Raw genomic sequence first — 23,027 nt, forward strand, 5'->3', positions numbered from 1 at the left:
CTATTGTAATGATAAGGAAGGTAACTTACTTACCAACAAAGATGATATCCTGTTACGATGGGTAGAGCACTTTCAAGAGTTACTGGAAGGGGAACCTACTAACAATATAGAGCTGGAATACCGAAATGAGGAACTCGTGGAACCCCCCTCGGTAGAAGAAGTGAAAATATCTATAGAAAAACTAAGAAACCACAAATCTCCAGGCAGCGATGGCATCCCAGCAGAGTTATTTAAGCACGGTGGAGAGCAGCTCACCAAGGTGATGCGAGAAATTGTTTGTAAAATTTGGTCTGAGGAGCAAATGCCTGAAGAATGGAGCTTAGGCTTAATATGCCCGTTACACAAAAAGAGAAACCAACTGGAATGCAATAATTACCGCGGAATAACTCTCCTAAATACAGCATACAAGATATTGTCAAACATTTTGCACGAGAGATTGAAGCCTTATACCGAAATGTTTCTAGGAGAATATCAGGCAGGATTCAGGCGTGGACGTTCAACCATTAACCAGATCTTTACACTACGACAGATCCTGGAAAAAGCGCAAGAGTTTAATATAGATATGTACCATATTTTTGTCGATTTTAAAGCTGCTTATGACAGTGTATTAAGACCAAGTCTCTACAACGCTATGAATGAGTTAGGAATTCCAAAAAAACTCATATGCATGATAAAAGTGACAATGGCGAAGATGATATCAGCAGTAAAAATTCAAAACGACTCGTCAACCCCATTTGAAATACATAATGTAGCATTAGAAAAAATCGTACGAGACGCTAATATAGATAGCAGGGGAACAATATTCAATAGATCTGTCCAAATTCTAGCATATGCAGACGACGTGGACATTATAACAAGAACCAGAGCGAGAACTGCGGAAATCCTAACCGAGCTAGTAGCAGCAGCAGAACAAATGGGGTTACATATAAATCGAAATAAAACAAAATTCATGGCGACTAACACAAACACAAGAGCTGGAGATATTGACGCAGATCTAATCATCAATGACCAAAACTTCGAAGCGGTCAAAGAGTTCATATATCTAGGGACATCGGTTAACCCCAATAATAACACATCAGAGGAAATAAAAAGACGAATAATAATTGCAAACAGGTGTTATAGTCTATCAAAGTACTTAGCTAACAAACGTCTGTCTCAAAAAACTCGTATAAGGCTGTATAGAACATTGATAGTCCCCGTTCTCACATATGGATCAGAGGCAAGGACGCTAACTAAAACAGATGAATCCGCTCTGTCGATTTTTGAAAGAAAGGTGCTACGTAAGATATTCGGAGCGGTCTGTGAGAACGGAATATGGAGGCGTAGATATAACTTTGAACTGCAGAATATCTATAAGCATACGTTTGGTGGAAAAGATATTATCACTATAATTAAGCGAAACCGCCTGCAGTGGGCAGGACATGTAGCCCGGGTCCCTGAATCGAACATGATAAAAAAGATTCTAACAGCGCAACCCGTGGGAATGAGAAGACGGGGTAGACCAAAGCTGAGGTGGATGGACGGGGTAACACAGGATGCCGAGAAGATCGGAGTCAGCAACTGGAAAATGCAAGCAAGGGACAGAACAGAATGGCGTAGAAAGCTTGAGAAGGTCGAGGCCCTCTAAGGGCTGTAGCACCAAGATGATGATGATGATGATGAATTGAAAACTTATTCTTTTACGAGCAAATTCGTAGACGTTTTGCGTCGTATATGCGTCTGGGATGAACGTTCTTCTTCGCAGGAAACAATCTTTCAAAAATAAGATTTTGATGAAGCTTCATTTCTCTTCGAATAGAGCAATTAAAGTATCCCAATCTTTTTGATTATCAGCGACAAACATTGCGGATGGAGATTAGTAGTGTGAGCTGTCTATATGCCATCATTAATTAGCCTATATTGACCCATTGCTGAACGTAGGCCTTCCGTAAAATTTTCTTTTATATATGTAATTCTAATGTAATGTGATTATAAAAGAAACTTCTTGTCTTGATTCGACGTGTGTAATGAATACTTCTGCTACTGAAGTCGCTTCTTGTTTAGGAGGGGTGCAATTTCAGGCCAATGAAAAATAATCCATTGCGACCATCAACTTGCAATGTTACCTCTCTTCTCTTGTTTCCTCGCTAAGACATCGGAAGTTGACCGAGAATATGCACAAGTAGTTCAAAAAGCTCTCTGGAAAGATATGCCATTTTACCACGACCTATTGCTCTAAGACCTTATCTACCGTTAAATAAATCGCATTTCTTACACCAGTCTTCTAATTCTCAGTAACAATTTATCCAATAAAATCTGTCTCGCCCTCTGGCCAGTGTTCTTTTGACTCCAAAATGTCCTCCAGAAAGGCTGCTATGAAGTTCTTGCAGCACACTTTTAATGTGTGATTTAGGTAGTACCAACTGTTTAACTGTGCGTTTTCCATTGGAACTTTTCTCCTTCTGATACAATCGACCATTGGACAGATATAGAGATTTAGGCCAGGAACCAAAGCTTTTCACCTCTCAATTTTTACAGAATGGATCGAATTTCTTGAAAATCTGAGAATAAGTAGTGGATAGTCCAAGGATCAAAATATATATCATACCAAATCTATATCACACCCCTTTTACATTGGGGGTGGTTGCCACCCCATCTAGGAGTGGAAATGTTTTATTATATTTTGACTGCAAAAATCGATAAAAACATTCATTCTAAGCAAAAAATGTTCTATACATTTTTTTGATAAAATTAATACTTTTTGATTTATTCGCTATCGAAAGTGTTAGTTTTGTATAGAAAAAATTAATGTTTTTCGATAGGTATACTCATTTACGATTCACTCAATTTTTGCCATAGAAAAATTTTTTTCAAATTAAGTTCTTGGGAATGAAATATCCTACAATTTCATATTTAAACATTTTTTCGTATCTCTGATGCTAATCTTTCCATTCTGAAGAAAATGGCATTTTTTACCAAACTACAAAAATTCGTTATTCGCTTTTAACTCCAGTTTTTTAAAAACTAATCATTCTAAGCCAGTCAAACTTCTAGAATCTATTAATAATACACATATAAATAAGAATGAATAAGGTCAATGACTGAAAACACCGCTAACTTACATTATTATGCTTCCCATTGGATTTCTCCTTTTTTTTTCTAAAAAATATATTGATTTTTTAACCGTAACTTTTTTTTATCTAAGAAAGATTGATAAAAAATAATTTTGTAGGTTTTTATAAGATCTATAAGCCTATTAATATTAAATATTTTTAAAGTCCTCAGTCTTAAAAAGAGGTGACTTTAAAAGGGTTGGTAAAGGTGGTTTTAGCATGTTATTACAAGTTTTAATTGCCAATAGCTCACTCAATTTCTGCCGTAGAAAAAGATTTTGCAAACCAGGTTCTTGATAATTAAATAAGCTACAATTTTATATTGAAACATTTTTCGTATCTCTGATGCTATTCTTGGTATTCTGAAGAAAAAGCCATTTTTTTCCAAACTACCAAAATTCGTTTAACTCCATTTTTTTTAAAAACTAATAATTCCAAGCCGGTCAAACTCAAAAAGACCAAATAAGGTCAATGACTAATTTTAATTAGGGTGGTGATTAGGGGGTTGCTTGCGATCACTTTTTCGCTGAAAAAAAATAGGGACTGACATTCTTTTCATTGTAAGTCACTTAATTTTTGAGCTAGAGACTTTTTATTTCTGGAGATAGATATTTATAAGTACTTTAAATTAGTTTGAACAAGTTGTCCTCGAAAAATGCATAGTTTTCCCGTATTTTGACTTTGAAAGTACAATATTAGCATTTGACGAAGAAGGAAGAAGAGCCAACATATCTATAATAAAGTATAGCTCGATTACTATTGGTCTTAAAGAAAATTAAAAAAAAATGGTTTTGTTTATTTTTTGAAAGGGTATATTTTTGTTAAGTAAAGTTGATTTGATAAAACGAAAATTTTTGGAGTTATTAGTAGAAAACTTATTGAAAACTAAAATGTTCGATAGCGGATAAATCGAAAACTATCAATTTCATCAAAAAAATTTATAGAACGTTTTTTGCTTAGAATGAACTTTTTTACCAACTTTTGCGACTAAGATATAATGAACAATTTCCACCCCCGAGATGGGGTGGCAACCATCCCCACGGTAAAAGCGCCTTTCGGCATGATATAGATTTTGATCCTTGGACTATCCACTACTTATTCCCAAATTTCCAAGCAAATCGATCCATTCTGTAAAAATTGCTAGGTTTTGCGAGCTTCATTACTTGGACTAATTTCCATAGACCCCAATACACTTTTGTAGTTCCACCATATTTGGTGATTTCCTGCCAAATAGTTTGTACTCCATTTTGAAGTCATTCTCGTATGACTTTTAGGTCATTATCTTTCTTTTAACTCTTTTTAATTTCCCAGGGAAGTCTGTTCATTATCTTCTTCCTGTTTAACTGTGGTAATTGTGGTACCAATGGTATCTGATACCAATTTGTTCCAGAAAATCTTTAATTACCTAAGGGTACGTAAAATGTAATAATCTTTTAATTTTGTTGTTCAAATTCTTGCAACATTTTTCAACATTCGTCACGGATAGGTACATAATGAAGAAGAACATACAGGTAAATGTAATCAAAAGACGCGAGAGAATGACTACGAAGAAGAATGGTCACCAAAAAACTAGTAAAAGAGAAGTAGAGAATGATGCAATTAAATGGACTGGGTTCGAGAGAGAACTACTATAGATACAAACTATTGCTAGTGCACATATTTTTATTAACTACAAATAAATTACACTTTGCTATTAAATTGCATACACGATTGATAATTAAAAGTATCATCTTTCTTCATTAACAACTATACATCTACCTAAAGAGATTCGTCTAATATAAGTATGTAATAATTGGTACCTGGAGTGTATCTCCTCGTACTCTTTTAAGTTACAATAATAACGATCATGATTGTGCGATATTAGAGCATAATATGCGTTCAGTACCAAGGAGTTCCACACACTCACACACATACACAGATCGACACCTACATGGGTACCACGGCAAGTACGACTTGGCCGACAAGGTAATCCGCAGTGGTACTCGACCACACGAGGCTGTGGATTATTCTCGATCGCACCATCGAACGCAGTGATCGGAAAGTGCATCGGCAATTATTGGTACTGGCACCCGGTACTGTTTTTCTAGTTCGCGAATAGAACTGCGTAGCACGTGTGATTTTGGTTTTCTTTTTTTTCCGTTCGGAATTTTTTTCTGTGGTGATAATTTGGTTTTAAGTGATTGTTTTTGTTATTTGGATTTTTCGTCAGAGAAGTTGACGTGAGTATTTTTGATTATGATGACATTTCAGGTGTTTCAACATACAGAATTATTTAAAAATAAATGTGTTAATAATATGTCTGAATAATATTAACGAATAATTTTATAGTAAGTGATAAAATTCACCAAAAAATTTTATTATCACTTTAACAATGTCAAATTTAAAGGCATGGCCAATATTAAAGACCAGGATTTTGATTTTTAATTATTATTGAATTAGCTAAATAAAATTAAGTTATAAAATTGTATTATTCTATTTCTTATATGAGGACTATTATGCGATTTGTGTTATTTGTTTTATTGTTACAGTATTGTAGGTACACCCGACCAGGTATCTAAGATCTAAGAGTCTCTTTAATACTCAGCTCAGAAGGGTGCTATTGCTGGAGGTGTGAAATTACATAAACAAGGGATCATTTCATAAAACAGGCAGATCCCTTGTTTATGAAATTTAACACCTCCAACAATAGCACTCCGCTGAGCTGAATATCTTAGATAGCTGGTACTACTTTATGCTTTCCACGTCTGGTAAACCAAATCTCTAATTTCGGTGCTAAATCATGGTTTTAATATTTTTGTTTTGTGGTGATTAATTTTCCATACTCCTAGACTTTCGTTTACAGCTTTCATTATATTATATTGTATCTTTGCCCACATATCGTTTATTTTTTCTCCTCTATTTTTTTGATCTTTTTGGTCTTCTAGAGGTTTGGGTTTTCATAGTATTTGGATGATGTTTTTTCGATTAGAGGTATTTTTAATAAAAAATTGCTGCCACTAGTTTGTAACCTGATCCTATATTTGGTGATGTTCCAAATTTGTCTTATTCTTATTCCAAAATTCCAAACCTCGTATGTCCAAAATTTGTTTTGGTGTTACTCACTTACTTAGTCCTACATTTAGGTTTTCTGTCATGCCTTTCATTACGTACTTTTTCCCATGCTAAACCCCTCTTCACAACATCTTTCCTGATATCCTGTGTCCATCTAGCTCTTGGTCTTCCTCTTCTTGCACTCGTGTTTCGAACACTTATTTTTATTAGTTTTTCGTCCAACATTTGACACACATGCCTGTACCATCTGAGTTGTCCTTGTGCAATTTTATTGTTTATGGGTTCTAGTTGTAGGTTTTGACTAATTGTTTCTGATTTTATTATTTTCTTATTTATAATTATTCTTACGAACCTCATTTCCATGACAGTTTTTCTTGAGTTTTGCCTCTCTGATAGCGTCCAAGTTCCGTTACTCTATATAATTGTAGGCCTTACTGCTGTCTTAACGATTAGCGTGTTTACCTTCTTTGTTATCTTTCGTTCCCGAGAAATGTTTTTTAATTGTATTAAATATGTATCAGGCTCTTTCCAATCTTTCTTTTTTTCCTGGTCCAGTTTCCCGTTTTCTTCAAGGACTGCTCCTACATATTTACGTCTTAGGTCATGTATCTTTTTTGTCCCAGCTATCAGCATTGTTTTTGTTTTATATACGTTTATTTTCATATTTATTTTTGATATTTTTCATTTATTATTTCTAGATTGTCCTGTAGGTTTTCGGTGATACCCGCTATCTGGGCCATGTCGTCCGAGAATAGTAGTTCAATAGTTGTGTTTTGTTTCATTTTCCAGTATCCTAGTGGCAGTTTTCTCATCTTTTCCTTAGCTTTTGTCACTACTTTATCTAGCACTACTGAAAATAGTGGAATTCTTTGAACTCATTATTGTTGGTTCTTACTATGTTTCTATTATGTCTATACATATATTTTATAATTTCTATTGTGTTACCAGAATAACAGAGGCATTGTGTTTAATTACGGTACTATTACAAAAATTCAGGGAATATAATACAAACGTATTCATAGGTTATATAGATTTCCAAAAAGCGTTTGGCAGAGTTCAACATGGTAAACGCATACATGCATTGAAACACATACACCTAGATCCCAAGGATATTAATTAAATCTAAAATCTATATTACAATCCAAATTTAAAGAGGAGTCAGACAGGCATGCGGGCTATCGCCACAATTTTGTGTAATCCCAACTAATATTTCAGAAGGCATTATGGGTAAGAGATGAAGGTGTAAGAATTGGAGGGAACATCATTAATAACATAAGATTCGCAGACGATACCGCAATCATGGCAGAAAATATAGACGATTTACAGATTCTTCTAGAAATCATTAACAGAGAAAGCAAAAAGATGGAACTAAAAATGAATATAGATAAAACCAAATGCATGGTGATCTCGAAAACTCCTGTTGACAACATACATCTGATATTGGAGGGTAAACCGTTAGAGAGAGTCGACAAGTATAAATACCTAGGAGCAATTATAAACTCACAGTCAGATCAAGATGAGGAGATAAATGTCAGCATAGAAATAGCTCGAAAAAGATATATAAAATACAAGTCCATGTTTACAAATACAAAATTGAGTATGAGTTCGTCGAATGCTATGTTTGATCGCAACTACTACTATATAGTGTAGGAACTTGGACCCTCAAAGCTCAATCTATAAAAAAATTGGAGGCATTGGAAATGTGGCTACATAGGCGTATTTTGAAAATTCCGTGGACTGCAAAAATCTCAAACGAAGAAGTGTTAAGACGAATTGAACGTGGCAGAAAGCTTATTAACACAATTAAAATAAGAAAAACATCGCATCTGGGCCACATACTTGTCCCATACCAAGAAAGAGATTTGGAAGAAAGAAGAAATTTAGCTGAGGAATATCAGAGATTGGACTAACCTCAGTGTTGAACAGATAGTTCACGTTGCAAAAGATAGGGAAGCGTTTAAAGAAGTGTACGCCAACCTTCGTTAGAAGACGGCACAAGAAGAAGAAGAATATTGTGTTACCATTCTCTCTTCTTCCCGTAATGTTATCACGAGATGTTATATGACATTACGAGAGTCATCAGCAAAATGTAACACTTAGAGAGAGGTATTTAAATCAGCAAAATCTCCTTTATAGGTACTCTACGAGTACTCTAAACACGCTCATGTCCATTTGGTGACAAAATTTTTTAAATCGTTAGTAGTCCAGTTTTAATGAGCTCTTCTTAGTCTTTATGTTCCTTTTACAATAAAGTGTAAATGAAAGAAAGTTAGAGATTTATCAACCAAGAGAACAGGCAGGATTCCGAAAAAGTTACGGAACAAATTACCATCTACAAAGTATAAAAACCCTAATAGAGAAAATAGTGGAATACAATAAACCTCTAGTTCTAGTTTTTATCGATTTTCGTAAAGCCTTTGACACAGTTGAGCTTAGCAAAATATTACAGGCGCTTAAAGAATGCAGGCTAGATTATAGGTATACAAAATTATTACACAAAATATACTTACAGGCAACAACCAATGTTAAATTACATACTAACAATAATCGCATAAAAATAGAACGGGGGGTTAGACAAGGAGACCCAATGTCACCTACACTTTTTAATACGGTCTTAGAACATGCTTTTAAGAGTTTGGATTGGATGACAAAGGAAATAAAAATAGATGGAGAATACCTAAACAACTTACGCTTCGCCGATGATATAGTCATATTAGCTGAGGATCTAGGTATGGCAAGAGAGATGGTACAAGAACTCGTTGTGGTTACAGAAAATGTAGGTTTAAATATAAACATTTCGAAAACAAAAATAATGACAAATTTGGTACCCAACCAGAACATCAGTATTGTTGGGAAGGAAATAGAACTCGTAGATAGATATAAATACCTGGGACATGAAATTACGATTGGCAGGGATAACCAGACTCATGAACTGAAGAGAAGAATAGGTCTTGGGTGGGCAGCATTTGGAAAACTGAGAGAATCTTTTAAAAGTGAGTTGCCCACATGCCTAAAGAGAAAGGTATTTGATCAGTGCGTCCTCCCAGTCTTGACGTACGGATCAGAAACACTCACCTTAACAAAAGCCTCGGCTACCAAATTAAGAGTCACGCAGAGAAGAATGGAGCGGTCAATGTTAGGAATAACTCTGCGAGACAAAATCAAAAACGAAGGAATCAGGAGAAGAACAAAGGTGACTGACATCATCGAGAGGATAGCCAGGTTGAAGTGGAGATGGGCAGGACACATAGCCAGAATGACAGATTGGCGATGGACGAAGAGGTTATTGGAATGGAGGCCAAGAAAAGACAAGAGAAGCGTCCGTCGACCGCCTCCAAGATGGGCTGACGACTTAAGAAAGGTAAATAAAAACTGGATGAGAGCGGCGCATGATAGATGGGGTTGGAAACGAGGGGAGGAGGCCTATGTTCAGCAGTGGACTTTTGAGGCTGGATGATGATGATGATGATGACAATAAAATAACATTAATATTTTAAGCCTTCGTGATTTTAGTGGTATAGTGTTCATATTACAAACTAAGGCCGAAAAAGTAATGATATTTGAACAATTTTGTAGCATACCTGTGAAAAAAATCCGACAATACAATAATGATATATTTATACAATGGCTAAGAGTCAAACTCCTTTTTAATTCAAATTTTAATAGTCCTAAACAGTTTTTATTATCTTTATAACGACCTTTAATTTACTGTTACTACTGACTGGGAAAATTTAACAATGATATTGTGATCTAAATAATAACCTCCAGGTGGAGTTCGACAACATCACAGAATTTTTATCCGAATGTATCTGGAACACTTTTATGAATTTTTTAATAATTATTTTGACCTCTTATTGTTTCTTTTTTCCAAATAAGTAGATCAAGATAATATATTTTGTAACAACATAATATTTATTGTCTATTTTCAAAAAGGTTTAAATAAAAAAACATATTATATTCGACGGTTGAAAAGTAAAAGGTCGTACAAATAAACTTTGTTCAGGAAGTAGAAAAAACGTTCCATTTAAGTAATTCGATGAGGAATAATTGATGGATTCGACCGTTACTTGATGGAAGTTCATTTTATCTAACAATAAAACACTGAAAACGTTTGTTTCCTATACTTCCACAAAATTTATTATAACTAAGTGACTACAGCTGTTTCGGCGGAGTGCCTTTTTCAAGTGATATAGTTTACAATGTGTTTGCCTTTTTAAGTCTTCAACTGAAGAGGTTGAGGAGTGGGGAGCTGTTTGTCTCGAGTTGGTCATTCAGAATTATATCTGTATTTTTCAGTTTATTAATTTCCATAGATTCTAAAAACGATAGCTTAAGGCCTTTATTTTGAATATGTAGAATTTGAAACTCTTCATTGAAAGAATGATTATGATCTAGAAGGTGAAGTGCGTATGTACAAGTGTCTGTTTTTCTATTGTTGAATGCCCTTTTGTGTTCTGCTATCCGTTTGTCAAAAGTTCTGCCAGTTTGACCGATGTACGTTTTCGGACAGTCACCACAAGTTAGTTTGTACACACCACTCTGTAGTTGCTTTCTCTTTCGGCTTTTATTGTTCTTAATATATTTTTATACATTATAATATATATTTATATTTTTTACGGTGAATTTAGGTGAAAATTTAGTGTATTCTGTAATAATATCTGACAGTTTTTTTGAAAGTTTATATGACGGAGCTGTATAAACTACACAAACCTGACCACCCAATAAGACCTGTAGTTTCTTTTTATACAGATCCGTCATATAAACTTTCAAAAAAACTGTCAGATATTATTACAGAATACACTAAATTTTCACCTAAATTCACCGTAAAAAATACACTAGAACTAGTTAATAAAATACAACATTTTCAATTGCCCAAAAACTCCAGACTAATTTCATTTGACGTAAAAAATCTTTTTCCTAGTGTTCCTCCTGCAGAAACTTTTGTTTTAGTTAAGAATCTTTTAGACCATAATAGTACAAATCCGATCATTGCATCTGAAATTTTACACCTTCTTGAAATTTGCATAAATCAAGACTATTTTGAATTCAATAATCAAATATACACAAACAACAGTGCAGGACTTATTATGGGTAATCCTCTAAGCCCATTGCTATCAGATATATTTATGAACCAACTTGAAACAACAATTTCTAAACATCCCGTATTTAAACAGTTCTTATATTGGTGGAGATACGTGGATGATATACTAGTATGCTTTACAGGAACTAACAGACAACTTGACCAATTTCTATCATATTAATTCACTTCATAATAATATTGAGTTTACAATAGAAACAGAACAGAATAACTCCATAAACTTTCTAGATGTAACGATTTCCAGACTACACAACAAACATGAGTTCTCCGTATATCATAAACCTACCCATACTGACACAACTATACACAATTCATCATCCCATCCTACACAACACAAATTAGCAGCCTACCATAGCATGATACATAGACTGACAGAAATTCCCATGACAAAAAATAACTTTGAGATAGAACTAAACATCATTAAACAAATAGCAGTAAACAACGGCTATAACGAACAAACAGTTAACAAAATTTTAAACCAAAAACTCCATAAGAAAGCCCTGAAATTAGTGTATCCACCACCACAGAAAGAACCCAGTACCTTCTGCTCTCTCACATATACTGGCAAGATAACAACAACAATAGCCAGATACATAAAAAAGAAAGGAATAACACCAGCTTTCAGAACTAACAACAACTTAAGCAAATATATTAAGAACAATAAAAGCCGAAAGAGAAAGCAACTACAGAGTGGTGTGTACAAACTAACTTGTGGTGACTGTCCGAAAACGTACATCGGTCAAACTGGTAGAACTTTTGACAAACGGATAGCAGAACACAAAAGGGCATTCAACAATAGAAAAACAGACACTTGTACATACGCACTTCACCTTCTAGATCATAATCATTCTTTCAATGAAGAGTTTCAAATTCTACATATTCAAAATAAAGGCCTTAAGCTATCTTTTTTAGAATCTGTGGAAATTAATAAACTGAAAAATACAGATATAATTCTGAATGACCAACTCGAGACAAACAGCTCCCCACTCCTCAACCTCTTCAGTTGAAGACTTAAAAAGGCAAACACATTGTAAACTATATCACTTGAGAAAGGCACTCCGCCGAAACAGCTGTAGTCACTTAGTTATAATAAATTTTGTGGAAGTATAGAAAACAAACGTTTTCAGTGTTTTATTGTTAGATAATTCGATGAGGAATTAACCTACTAATTTTTTTCATTAATTTGTAGATCAATAATTTATCTAAGAATTAATAACAAAATAAATGAAATATGATGAAATAAATAAGAGTGATAATAAAAAATGATAAACTGACAATAATGGTATTGTTTAATACTTGGTGTAAGAAGCTCATGGAAGCAAAAACTGTATTGTGAATGTTGCCGATATATGGAGTTATTCTTTGTAGAAGTATGTTTCATATAAATTCAATATGATTGAGGTCTGGGGATTGTAATGGCCATGGCAATAAAACAATACTCTTTTTGAATACGTGCGACATGTATCCACATGTCGAGCATATAGTTCATAATGTCCATATAGATAAGGTGACAGTTTTCGTCAACAGTAGCTACGAATGGACGAGCAATAGGTTGAAGAAAAATATAGAGATCAGCAAACGATTTGGAAAAACGAGGTCCGCTCTGCCATCCAGAATTATTTTGCCCTTATTATTATTGAACCATCTCTGCATGTATAGATTTCCTGCAGACTTCGGATGCAGCCGAAATGAATGGATACTGTAGAAAAAATAGATATTAGGAAACAAAGCAGAAAAGCATGGTCCTTACTTAGGAAAGTTCTAAGTAAAGACCATTAGAGTAGCCTCCCACTCTAGCCTCCTACTCCTAGAGTAGCCTTCTACTCTCACATTAGAGTAAACCTCCACTACCTCCAATCACCTAGTGACTACACCATTAAAGTAAAAAAGGACTAAAAATACTAAAGTCTGCATGCCCACTTACATCTGAATACTGTGATGAGTTTACTCCAAAAGAAATCACCTCAGCAATATCAGAAATCAGGTCTGGAGTATCAGTAATCAGGTATTCCAACAAAATCCATCTGAATTTTTACTTCACTTCGTGGTAAATATGCTTGGAAATGACTGGTTGTATCTGTATAAATATCTTAAAATCGGGAGAAATCCTCAACTCATTTAAAAATACTTCCATTGTAGCCATATTAAAATTACGAAAAGCAAATGATCAGCCTCAAAACTACCGATCGATTGTACTGCTGAGCCGTGTCTATAAACTGTTGGAACGCTTAATCTACAACAAAATTAGTAGAAATATAATTTGAATTGATACCCATTGAGCAAGCAGTGTTCAGACCTAACAGTAGCTGCATAGATCAGGTCCCATCCTTAACAACACATATTGAAGCAGGTTGGACCGAACACGTACAAAGAACGGTAGCAAAACTAAAATCGCGAAATAATATATTAATCCAAAAGCCAATAATATCAAGCCAAATCAGTACCAATAATATATTGATCTGACAAAGGCATACGATAGTGTACCACTTTCAATGCTCTGGATAGCAATGGAAAAACAAGGAATAAGCAAAAAAAATATACAAGCAGTACAACAGCTTTACAAAAATATGACGGTAAACATTAAAACTGGAAACAAATTAACGAGAGAAATTCCTATTAGTAAGGGCCTAAAGCAAGGCTGCTGCATAGCACCTACACTCTTTAAAATATATTTAAATGAGGCACTCTCACTGTGGAGAAGAAAGTGCTGCAATATGGGCATCCCAATCGATGACGATAGATTGTACACAATACACTTCGCTGACGACCAAGCCATTCTAGCTGAAGACGAGAGTGATATAGACTATATGCTCAGAAAACTGGAAGAGGAGTACACTAAGTGGGGCCTTACAATTAATATACAAAAAACCGAGTACTTAGTTGTAGGAGAAACACCAGAACGCCTACAAATTGAAATGGGAACTATAAATCCAACAGAAGTCTTCAAATACTTAGGAGTCCAAATATCTTCAAAAGCAGGGAGTAACGACGAAATACATTCCAGGATTGGCCAAGCAAGATCAGCCACCAGACAGCTACACGGACTATTGTGGAGTAATAAAATAACAAAAGAAAATAAAAGAAGAATGTATAAAACAATAATAGAAAGTATTGGGTTGTACGGCGCTGAACTCTGGGAAATCAACCAAAGAAACAAGTCAAAAATCAAGGCGATGGAAATGAACTATTGGAGACGATGTTGCCGACTCACTAGACTTAATAGGGTGAGAAACGAAGATATTAGGAGACAAATGGAAATCGATCTAGATATAATAGACACAATCGAAGCCAAAAGACTTAACTGGTATGGACACCTTCAGAGAATGCCTGAAAATAGATGGCCGAAAAAAATAGAAAAATGGACTCCACCCACAAGAAGAAAACGAGGTAGACCAAGACGATCCTGGAGAGAAGATGTCGAAGATGCAATGACCGCCAGAGACTTAAAAACTGAAGATTGCTTCGACAGAAATCGCTGGAGATTAGGATGCGAGAAGCGGCGACAGCTGTAGAAGACTCGTTTATTATATATTATATCCAAAAGCTATGTGGTACCACGTGGTATTTCTCAACCTCCGTACTCAGCTACTCAGATCATCCGCTCTCAGATTTGTATACTCGGCAGCTGAATATGCTTCCCTGGTATGGCTCAATAGTAAACACATGAAGATTGTTGATTCCAAATTAAACCAGACAATTCGAATGCTCTGAGATACAATTAGATGAACACCGAACTATTGGCTTCTCATTCTGAGTCACATCTCACCACCGAAACTACGAAGAAGTCATTCTCTTCTCAGAGAATATAGAAAAATTCAGGCTAACTAGTAACTACTCATCCACAACCCTAATATCGAAATAAATAGGCTGCGCTCTATATATCCTGCATTGTTAAAGGTCACCTCCTTGCATCAGGCACATTTCAGCTTCACTAACGCCTGGAGAAGGCAATGGGTGAGCGAGTCACTACAGGAAGTATAGCAAATTACCTGTATCGATCAGATACCGCCCATGGTACAAAGACGCCACGTACGATAGCCGGAATATCCGAAATTCGGATGAGTTCGCGCATGACGTCACAATGAGAGTGATTTTAAATATTCCCCATTTAAAACATTAGCGCTTGGAGCACAATTAGTCTTAAATTGGTCATAAAGAGTCATTTTAACAGATTAATATAATTTCTGTTTAACTATTTAGGATTTATTGAAATGTAGGTGTTTTATTATTTTGATTTAAAAAATTAATTAACAATACCATGAACAAAAATAAATTTCTAAAATAAATTTGTGATGTATATTCAAAATTTTTTTTGTATTCGTCGCTTTTTGAATAAATTTTACGAGCTTGTTTTTGATTGGCTTGTTTTATTTGGGGCCAGTGTTAAGGAGGGGATCGAGCCATGGGCGTACATATAGAAATTTGTAGGAGGCTAGACTTGAAGATGTTGCACATTACATTTTGTATACTTTGGATGACAATATATAATTTAAAGCACCCGAAAAGCCATGGAGGCCACGCCCCCCCCACCGATATGTATGGGCGCTTATGAATCGAGCCTTCATTTAGTTGCACGTAAACAAATGAAAATAATTGATTATTAATGGTGTGAAACAAAATCACAAAACAAATAAAACACTAAGTTACAATTTTCTTTAATTTTCTCTTATTTCTCATATTTTCTTTAAGTGTTGTTTAATTTCTTAATTCTAAAATACATGCACGACCGAAAAAACAGGAGTTTGGCTTTGTAATCACATTCAATCTTTTCAGACAAATCAAGTCTTTGCAAATAATTTTTCCCTGACTTTAATTGAAGTCCAGACCCATTAAAATTATTAAATATAGTATCCAGTTGATGCAATTTTACCACCAATTCTTCTGGAGGTTTCTTTAGGCGTTTAGGCCCCCTTCGGAGACTTAGTCAATCCACGTGTAAGTGGAAGATATTTAATTACTCTATTTTTACCTGTAGCGATTTAAACGAAAAAACTGCCATTTTTGACCCTTATTCGTTAATAACTAAATTTCCTGTCTGAACTGTGACGGGTATTTTTGTATTTATATTGTATTAGATATATTAGTACCCAAAAAACCCATTTGCAACCTGGCTGCTCAAGTGTCCCTACAAAAATCTTATTTCTCTGGACTAAAAGGGTAGTAAGTATATACATGTGGCAGTATCTAAATAGGTATTCAATAGGAATACCTTTTTTATTGCCCAATGCCCAGCCGGGGTTGAGTCACTGTAAGATGATATTTATTTTTTATCTAATAACGTCCAGTCGGAACTATTGATAACGAATACGTATTTATGTCAGAATTTTGTTTTGCGATAGGGCAAAATTTGATGAATAAATAATTATTACTTTGGTCTTCAATATAAAATTCTTACGACAGCAATTTTGAAATTTGAACTATTTGGCATAGGAAAAATATTGAGTAGGTATATACCGACATATATAGCGTAAATTGTAATTAAGAACATTGGATATAATTTATATAGTATATCAAATCATCAATATTATACATAAATTATATAGTTATCCATCTTTAAATTTCAATCATTTCTGTAAAATTCAATAATTTTTCGACCGAATGAAATTTCAAAAGTAATTTGTACATTATTTATTTATTAACGGCATCCATTTACAAAAGTCTTAAGAAAGCTGTACTTTATAAACAATAAATTTTAAACTATCAAACATCTCAGAATCATAAACTACAACAAACTTATTTTAAGATACCCTTCAGTTGATTTTTAAATAAACTAATTTTGGAGACAATACATTAGGGGTAAATAATAATTCTTTCACACTAACAAGCCTACTAACAAACTTAAATCTCACAAAAATCTCCCCAAAAGCTACAAAATCGATAAAACTTCCATATAAACGTATGTATTCCAACAGCGGCTACTCTCATTGTGACGTCGACAGAACGCGATCAGCTGATAGTCGCATGCGCAATATCGTACCTGGCGTCTTTGTACCATGGATACCGCCAGGTTTTGAACTGCCTCGCTATACATAGACAGTGCTGAACAGAATAAGAACAAGCAGCGGTGGTAGATGTGCTGACAGCTTACATAGATATGGAAAATCCCTTAGTTCTGAGTGTGACTGTGCTGCGCAACGACAGGCTGTCCATCACATTGTTGAAGAACGCCCCCGATGGTGGTTCCTTGGAATTTTAGATGATTTCCTAAATGCGACCAAAAATGTTTTAGATTATATTGGTACATTAGATGTTCGTTTGTAATATTTCATTTAACGTTTTCTTCTTCTTAACGTGCCCTATCAAGTCCCCTTGACGTTGGAGATTAACATGGCGAAACTGTCTCTGTCTCGAGCTATTCTAAATAGGTGTTCTGCTTTCTTTATTCCTGTCTACTCCCGGATATTCTTCAACCAAGAGGCCTGCTTTCTACCAATTCCTCTGCGTCCTTCGATTTTACCCATCATAATAAGTTGAAGAATATTATACCGGTCTCCCCTTACTACGTGTCCAAAATAGGCCATCTTTCTATATTTGATGTTATCAAGAAGCTCGCAGGTAGCATTTGCTCTCTTAAGGACTGGCACATTTGTCAGCATAGCCGTCCATGGTATTTTCAGAATACGTCTGTGCAGCCACATTTCAAAGGCCTCCAAACGGTTAATGGTGGATATTTTTAATGTCCATGCTTCGACACCATACAAGAGGACCGACCAAATGTAGCATTTAATCATGCGCTTTCGAAGTTGAAGTTGCAAGGTATCATTACAGAAGAATGACCTCATTTTTAAAAATGTCGTGCGGGCTATCTCGATTCTACATTTTATCTCTTTATCTGGATCTAGTTGCTCAGTAATATGGCAACCAAGAGATTTAAAACTGGGTACTCTTTGAATTATATGGCCATCAACATATAAACGTGAATCTTGATGGGCCAAACGGCTAAATACCATGTATTTTGTTTTTGAACAGTTTATACTTAGGCCAAACTCTCTTCCCACTGTGTCAATGGCATTTAAAAGGTGTTGTAATCCATTCATATCATCACTTAAAATAACTGTATGGTCTGCATATCTGATTGTATTTATCAGAATTCCATTAACCTTCACACCCCATTCCAAATTATGCATCGCTTCCTTAAATATTCTATCTGAATACAAATTGAACAACAGTGGGGACAGTATACAACCCTGTCTGACACCTCTTTGTATTTTGCATATTTCTGTTGATTTTCCATTTATGCAAGCTGTCGCTATTTGACGCCAGTATAATTTTTCTATGATTCGCACATCTTGACTATCAACTCCTTTATCCTTTAATATTTTAATTAATTTGTGATGTTGTACTCGATAAAAGGCCTTCTCATAGTCAATAAATACAGCAAAGACGTCTTTCCTTTGATTTCGGCATTTCTGCAATAACACATTTAGTGCAAAGAGTGCGTCCCGGGTTCCCAGTCCATTTCTGAAGCCAAATTGTGTTTCATCCTAACGTTTTCTATTGTTTTTAATTATGTGTTCTAACGTGTGGTAATTAAATTAAAAAAAATATTATTTAATACATATACATAGTAAAGCAGTATTAGACATCACTCTTTTGTCGTAGAGTAATTGGTATTTTTGTCGAAGTTGTTGTGTTTACCTCTTTCGTGGTGAATCGTTTTACGTGTTTTCTTGGAATTAGGATCTTCTATTTGTAATAATTCTTAACTTGTGTGATAATAAGTAACCACAACATTACATATAATTTTTTCATGATAATATGAATTCAAGTTATGTTAATTGGTATTAAATGTTATTCGAAAATAATGACCTACACATAGTCATTTAGGTGAAACGGAATGCTACTAAGGTTTTTGAATTACATATGTGTAAAAATGAAAATCGTATGATTTGCAATAGAAAATTGAATATATAGTTACAAAATATGTATACATATGTTACAAGGAAGTTTGTCAATTTCAAAGGAGCTATGGAGATTGCTAATATGAAACAGATGTTAGTTATCTTAAAATAAAAAATTATTTGTCATTTATGTTTGAAATTAATTTTGGTAAAACGCTTTCTAACAATTAATAACATTTGACGAGAAGTACTTTATCATCTTCTTCTTCTTAAGGTGCCGAGACCGCTTGTCGATCGTTGGCTCTCATGTTGCGCAGCATATTAATAATCATTGTCTTATTTACAGCCGCACGAAATAGTTCAGTGCTAGTTTTCCCAAACCATTGGCGTAGGTTTTTAAGCCAAGAAGTTAAATGGGAAGTGTTAAAAAACATCCAATGTTCAAAATAAACTTTTATTTTAAAAACGACTTCTGATCTAGTGGCCAAAATATCAATGCAGCAAGGTTAGCACATTTACAAACCTTATTTATTATCTTATTATATTATGCCGAAACGGGACTGCAATATCAGCCATGATGTTCAAGGCCCATATAGCTATTCTTAACTCGTTCACTGCCGGAGTGTTTTGTATGCTTTTTTACGTTCAGGCCAAGCGGTATATTCCAGATGGGAAAAAATGGATGGACCAAGCTACGCAGAGGTAGATTTCCATGGATAATGAAATCTTATGACAGAAATTTTAAAATTTACGTCACCCATATTTAGAAATTCATGGAAATGTGTCTCTGGCATGAAAATGAAAAAACAAATTCTCGGTCATATTGACAGCTCTGGCTTGTGTGAAAGCTACTTTCTTTGACAATACAAAATATTAATTATGTATTTAGATAACCACATCCGAAGTAGAAGTCGAAACGCCAATAAAATCATTTTTCAAGTTAAATTGTTGCTTATTTCCCAATTAGAATAGTAAAATATTATTTGTATCAGATCATATTTTATTTCGAGATATTTTAGAACGTTTAAATAGATATAAATTCACGTGTCACTTTCACGTTGACATAATTTTGTCAAAAGAACTACATATTTACATATTAATTATATTGGAATTATTATATCAGCCATATGCCAAACTTATTATGAACGAATTGATTTCTTATCTTGTCCAATAAAATCAACGATACTATCATGATGTTAGTTGGGTAGTTTATTTAATTCTTAATTTGTTGTATATATATATACTGTCATGTAAAAGCTGTAATTTATTTATTTGTGATTTCTACCTGATTCTATTTAGACAATTTAAGTTTTTTGTTCTCTTCATTTAGTTCTATCCATTGACAACTGATATTTGTCGCGTCTTCATCAAGTTCCCTTTACATTTTAACCTACCTGTACATCTACTTCTTCTATGGGTGCGATACAGTAATTTATTTGGAATGGTCTGTTCTGGTAATATATCTTCGATTTTGTAAAAACCTGTAGTGAAAATGACTCACTTAACAAATCCATAATTCAGCCTTGATCATGTGCCTTCACAATGATAGCAAAGCCAGGTAAACCACAGAAGAAAGTTTCATCATACAGACCTATATCTCTGTTGCCTATACTATCGACACTATTCGTCGAAACATAAATATGAAAAAAAAACTTTTTTCAAAAAATTAACTTTTTTACCCTGTTTTAAGTGCACAACTACCAAGTAATGTTATCTATATCATAATTGATAAAAAATTGTAATAAATATGTATAATTTCTTATATAACAAAATAAAAAGTTTATAAGGAAAGATTTACGATACTTTTGCATAATTATTTATTACTAATAAGTGCATTTTTTAGTCACTTTTTTTAAAACAAGTTGAAAATATAGCTCATGCTCTTTCATTTGACACCTGTGGAATGGTTCTAACGTCATTTTCTTCTGACTTATGTTATTGCAAAAAAATGCTCTCTCGGATAAAAAATTTTAATAAAATTTAAACAATTGAATGAATCGCTTTGAAATTTTTATCACATATTAAGCACCAAAGAACCCTTATTTGACAAAAATTTCAAAGCTGTACACTAATTTTTACAACAGTTATTGCGAAAATATTTTTTTTTACAATTCCGACCTTTTTTCGCAATTATATTAACAATAGATGAGTATATCAAACTTTGTAATACGTTATTTTAAAGATTCTTCCATAATCTCGAAGATATTTGTACTAAAAAAACCATAAGTTTCCCTGTTTTCCATTGATTTGAAAAAAAAGTAAAAATGCCCTTTTTTGACACTTAATTGTTTATAAATAAATATAGCCGCCAGATCCTACGCAGGAAATAGTTACAATTTGCTCTTATAGGTATTACCTGTCGAAAAAACGCTTCAGTACCCTGGCTGTTCAAGTGTCATGGAAAAACCCTTATTACCCTGGACTAATATTGATAGTGGCTCAGTGGTAGAGCATTTACTGCAGATCGAGAGGTCCCGAGTTCGAAACCCGGCTGTTGCGTTTCTTTTTTTAAATTTTTTAAATAAATAATTAAAAGTTAATATACTTAAAGTTCATATTTCATAAGTTAATTATTATATAATATAGATATTATACATACCATTTTAAATATTTTCTTTGGTTCATATGAGTTTATATCCGCTAGAGATTTATGGCAGAAATTGAAACAACAAAATAGTTTATAATTTTATATTGGGTCCTATAAATAATGAAAACAATTTATTATAAAAAGTTCTTTTTTTATAAAAGTATAATTATTTAAATAGATACAGCACCTATCGAATTTTTTGCATTGTATTCAGGATGATGTCAGGAAAAAAGTACAATAGAAAAGGCATTACATCCAAAATACATCGAAAAGTGCATAAAATGTCAAAAACAGTATAGGAAAGACCAGATTTTATTATTCGGGGAATTTTGGGTTCACTGAACACGAATACGCCATCAGAACCGGGCTCCAGGTGCTCCGGGGCCACTAAATTGATACAAACTAAATATCAAAATCGTGCAACGTTTATTTATTTAATAGCTTTGTACAAGCTGTCTTCATTTACAGTAAAAATCAAAAGTTGCACTCTTCATCTTTAAAACGCATTTTGATTTTTGTCGATATGACACTGATCAAAAGATATATCGACGTCGAGTTGATACAAATTTTATTTAAAACATGTATATCGCGCGCGTAACTGAAATTCAAAATCGCCGTTTGTTTCAAGCGTTTTTTCTGAGAGAACGGTTTATTCTACACCAAAACTGCTAATAAACATTGTTGTTCAAAATTATCTGTTAGATACATTTCTTGTTTGAAATATTTTTTCTGCGGCGTACTGATTCTTGTTAAATCAATGTTTTTTCTTTTTTCCCCTACGAGGTGGACGTTTAAGGGGGAAGTCCGGGGGTAGGAATAAAAAATATTTTTACATAATTTTTGGGGTCCCAAAATTGACATTCTCAGGAAAATTCAGCTTGTTCGTATGATTTAACTAACTGTTGTTAATTCGAATTAATATAATATTTTATTGATTAAAATAATTATTTTTATCTAACACGTATAGGCCTGGATCCCGCATACCAAAAAAAATTATTAATAGCAAGCTGATCATTTGTTAATAGCTTAACGCTGTCTAGTCGGACAAACTTTGATGTGTGGGAACACCAGAACAGGGGAAGTTTTAACTATTGTGGAACGTTAGACCAGGACTAATCTGTAAAAAAACGTGTATTTTTGGATGTGAGAGGTGGCATTCGGATTTTTGCAGATAAGGTCAGGTGACACCTTCAACAATAATAATTGACTTATGCTCCTTCTCACATATGCCCGGAACATTAATAAAAAAATTAAAATATTTAAAAATTTCGGAAAACATCGATTTTTTTCTGCTTTCTTTGTTTGTAACTTTAAAACGGTTCGTTTTGGAACAAAGTCGTAGAGAAATAAAATAAAGA

The 23,027-nt window shown here is 34.0% G+C and overlaps 2 protein-coding genes across 3 annotated transcripts in view; both read left to right on the forward strand.

The window, feature by feature from the left end:
- Positions 1–7,793, forward strand: part of LOC126888096 (uncharacterized) — a 33,583-nt gene extending 25,790 nt beyond the window's left edge. The window contains exon 3 of the mRNA XM_050656118.1: positions 7,359–7,793. Within this exon, the coding sequence (XP_050512075.1) occupies positions 7,359–7,793 (435 nt within the window). The remainder of the gene's footprint in view (positions 1–7,358) is intronic.
- Positions 5,044–23,027, forward strand: part of LOC114328063 (serine/arginine repetitive matrix protein 1) — a 404,720-nt gene continuing 386,736 nt past the window's right edge. For both annotated transcript variants that reach the window (XM_050656312.1, XM_050656313.1), the window contains exon 1: positions 5,044–5,311. The gene's annotated coding sequence lies outside the window, so the exon portion shown is untranslated. The remainder of the gene's footprint in view (positions 5,312–23,027) is intronic.

The sequence above is a fragment of the Diabrotica virgifera genome, chromosome 7 (genome assembly GCF_917563875.1).
Source record: "Diabrotica virgifera virgifera chromosome 7, PGI_DIABVI_V3a".
NCBI classification, from domain to species: Eukaryota; Metazoa; Arthropoda; class Insecta; order Coleoptera; family Chrysomelidae; genus Diabrotica; species Diabrotica virgifera.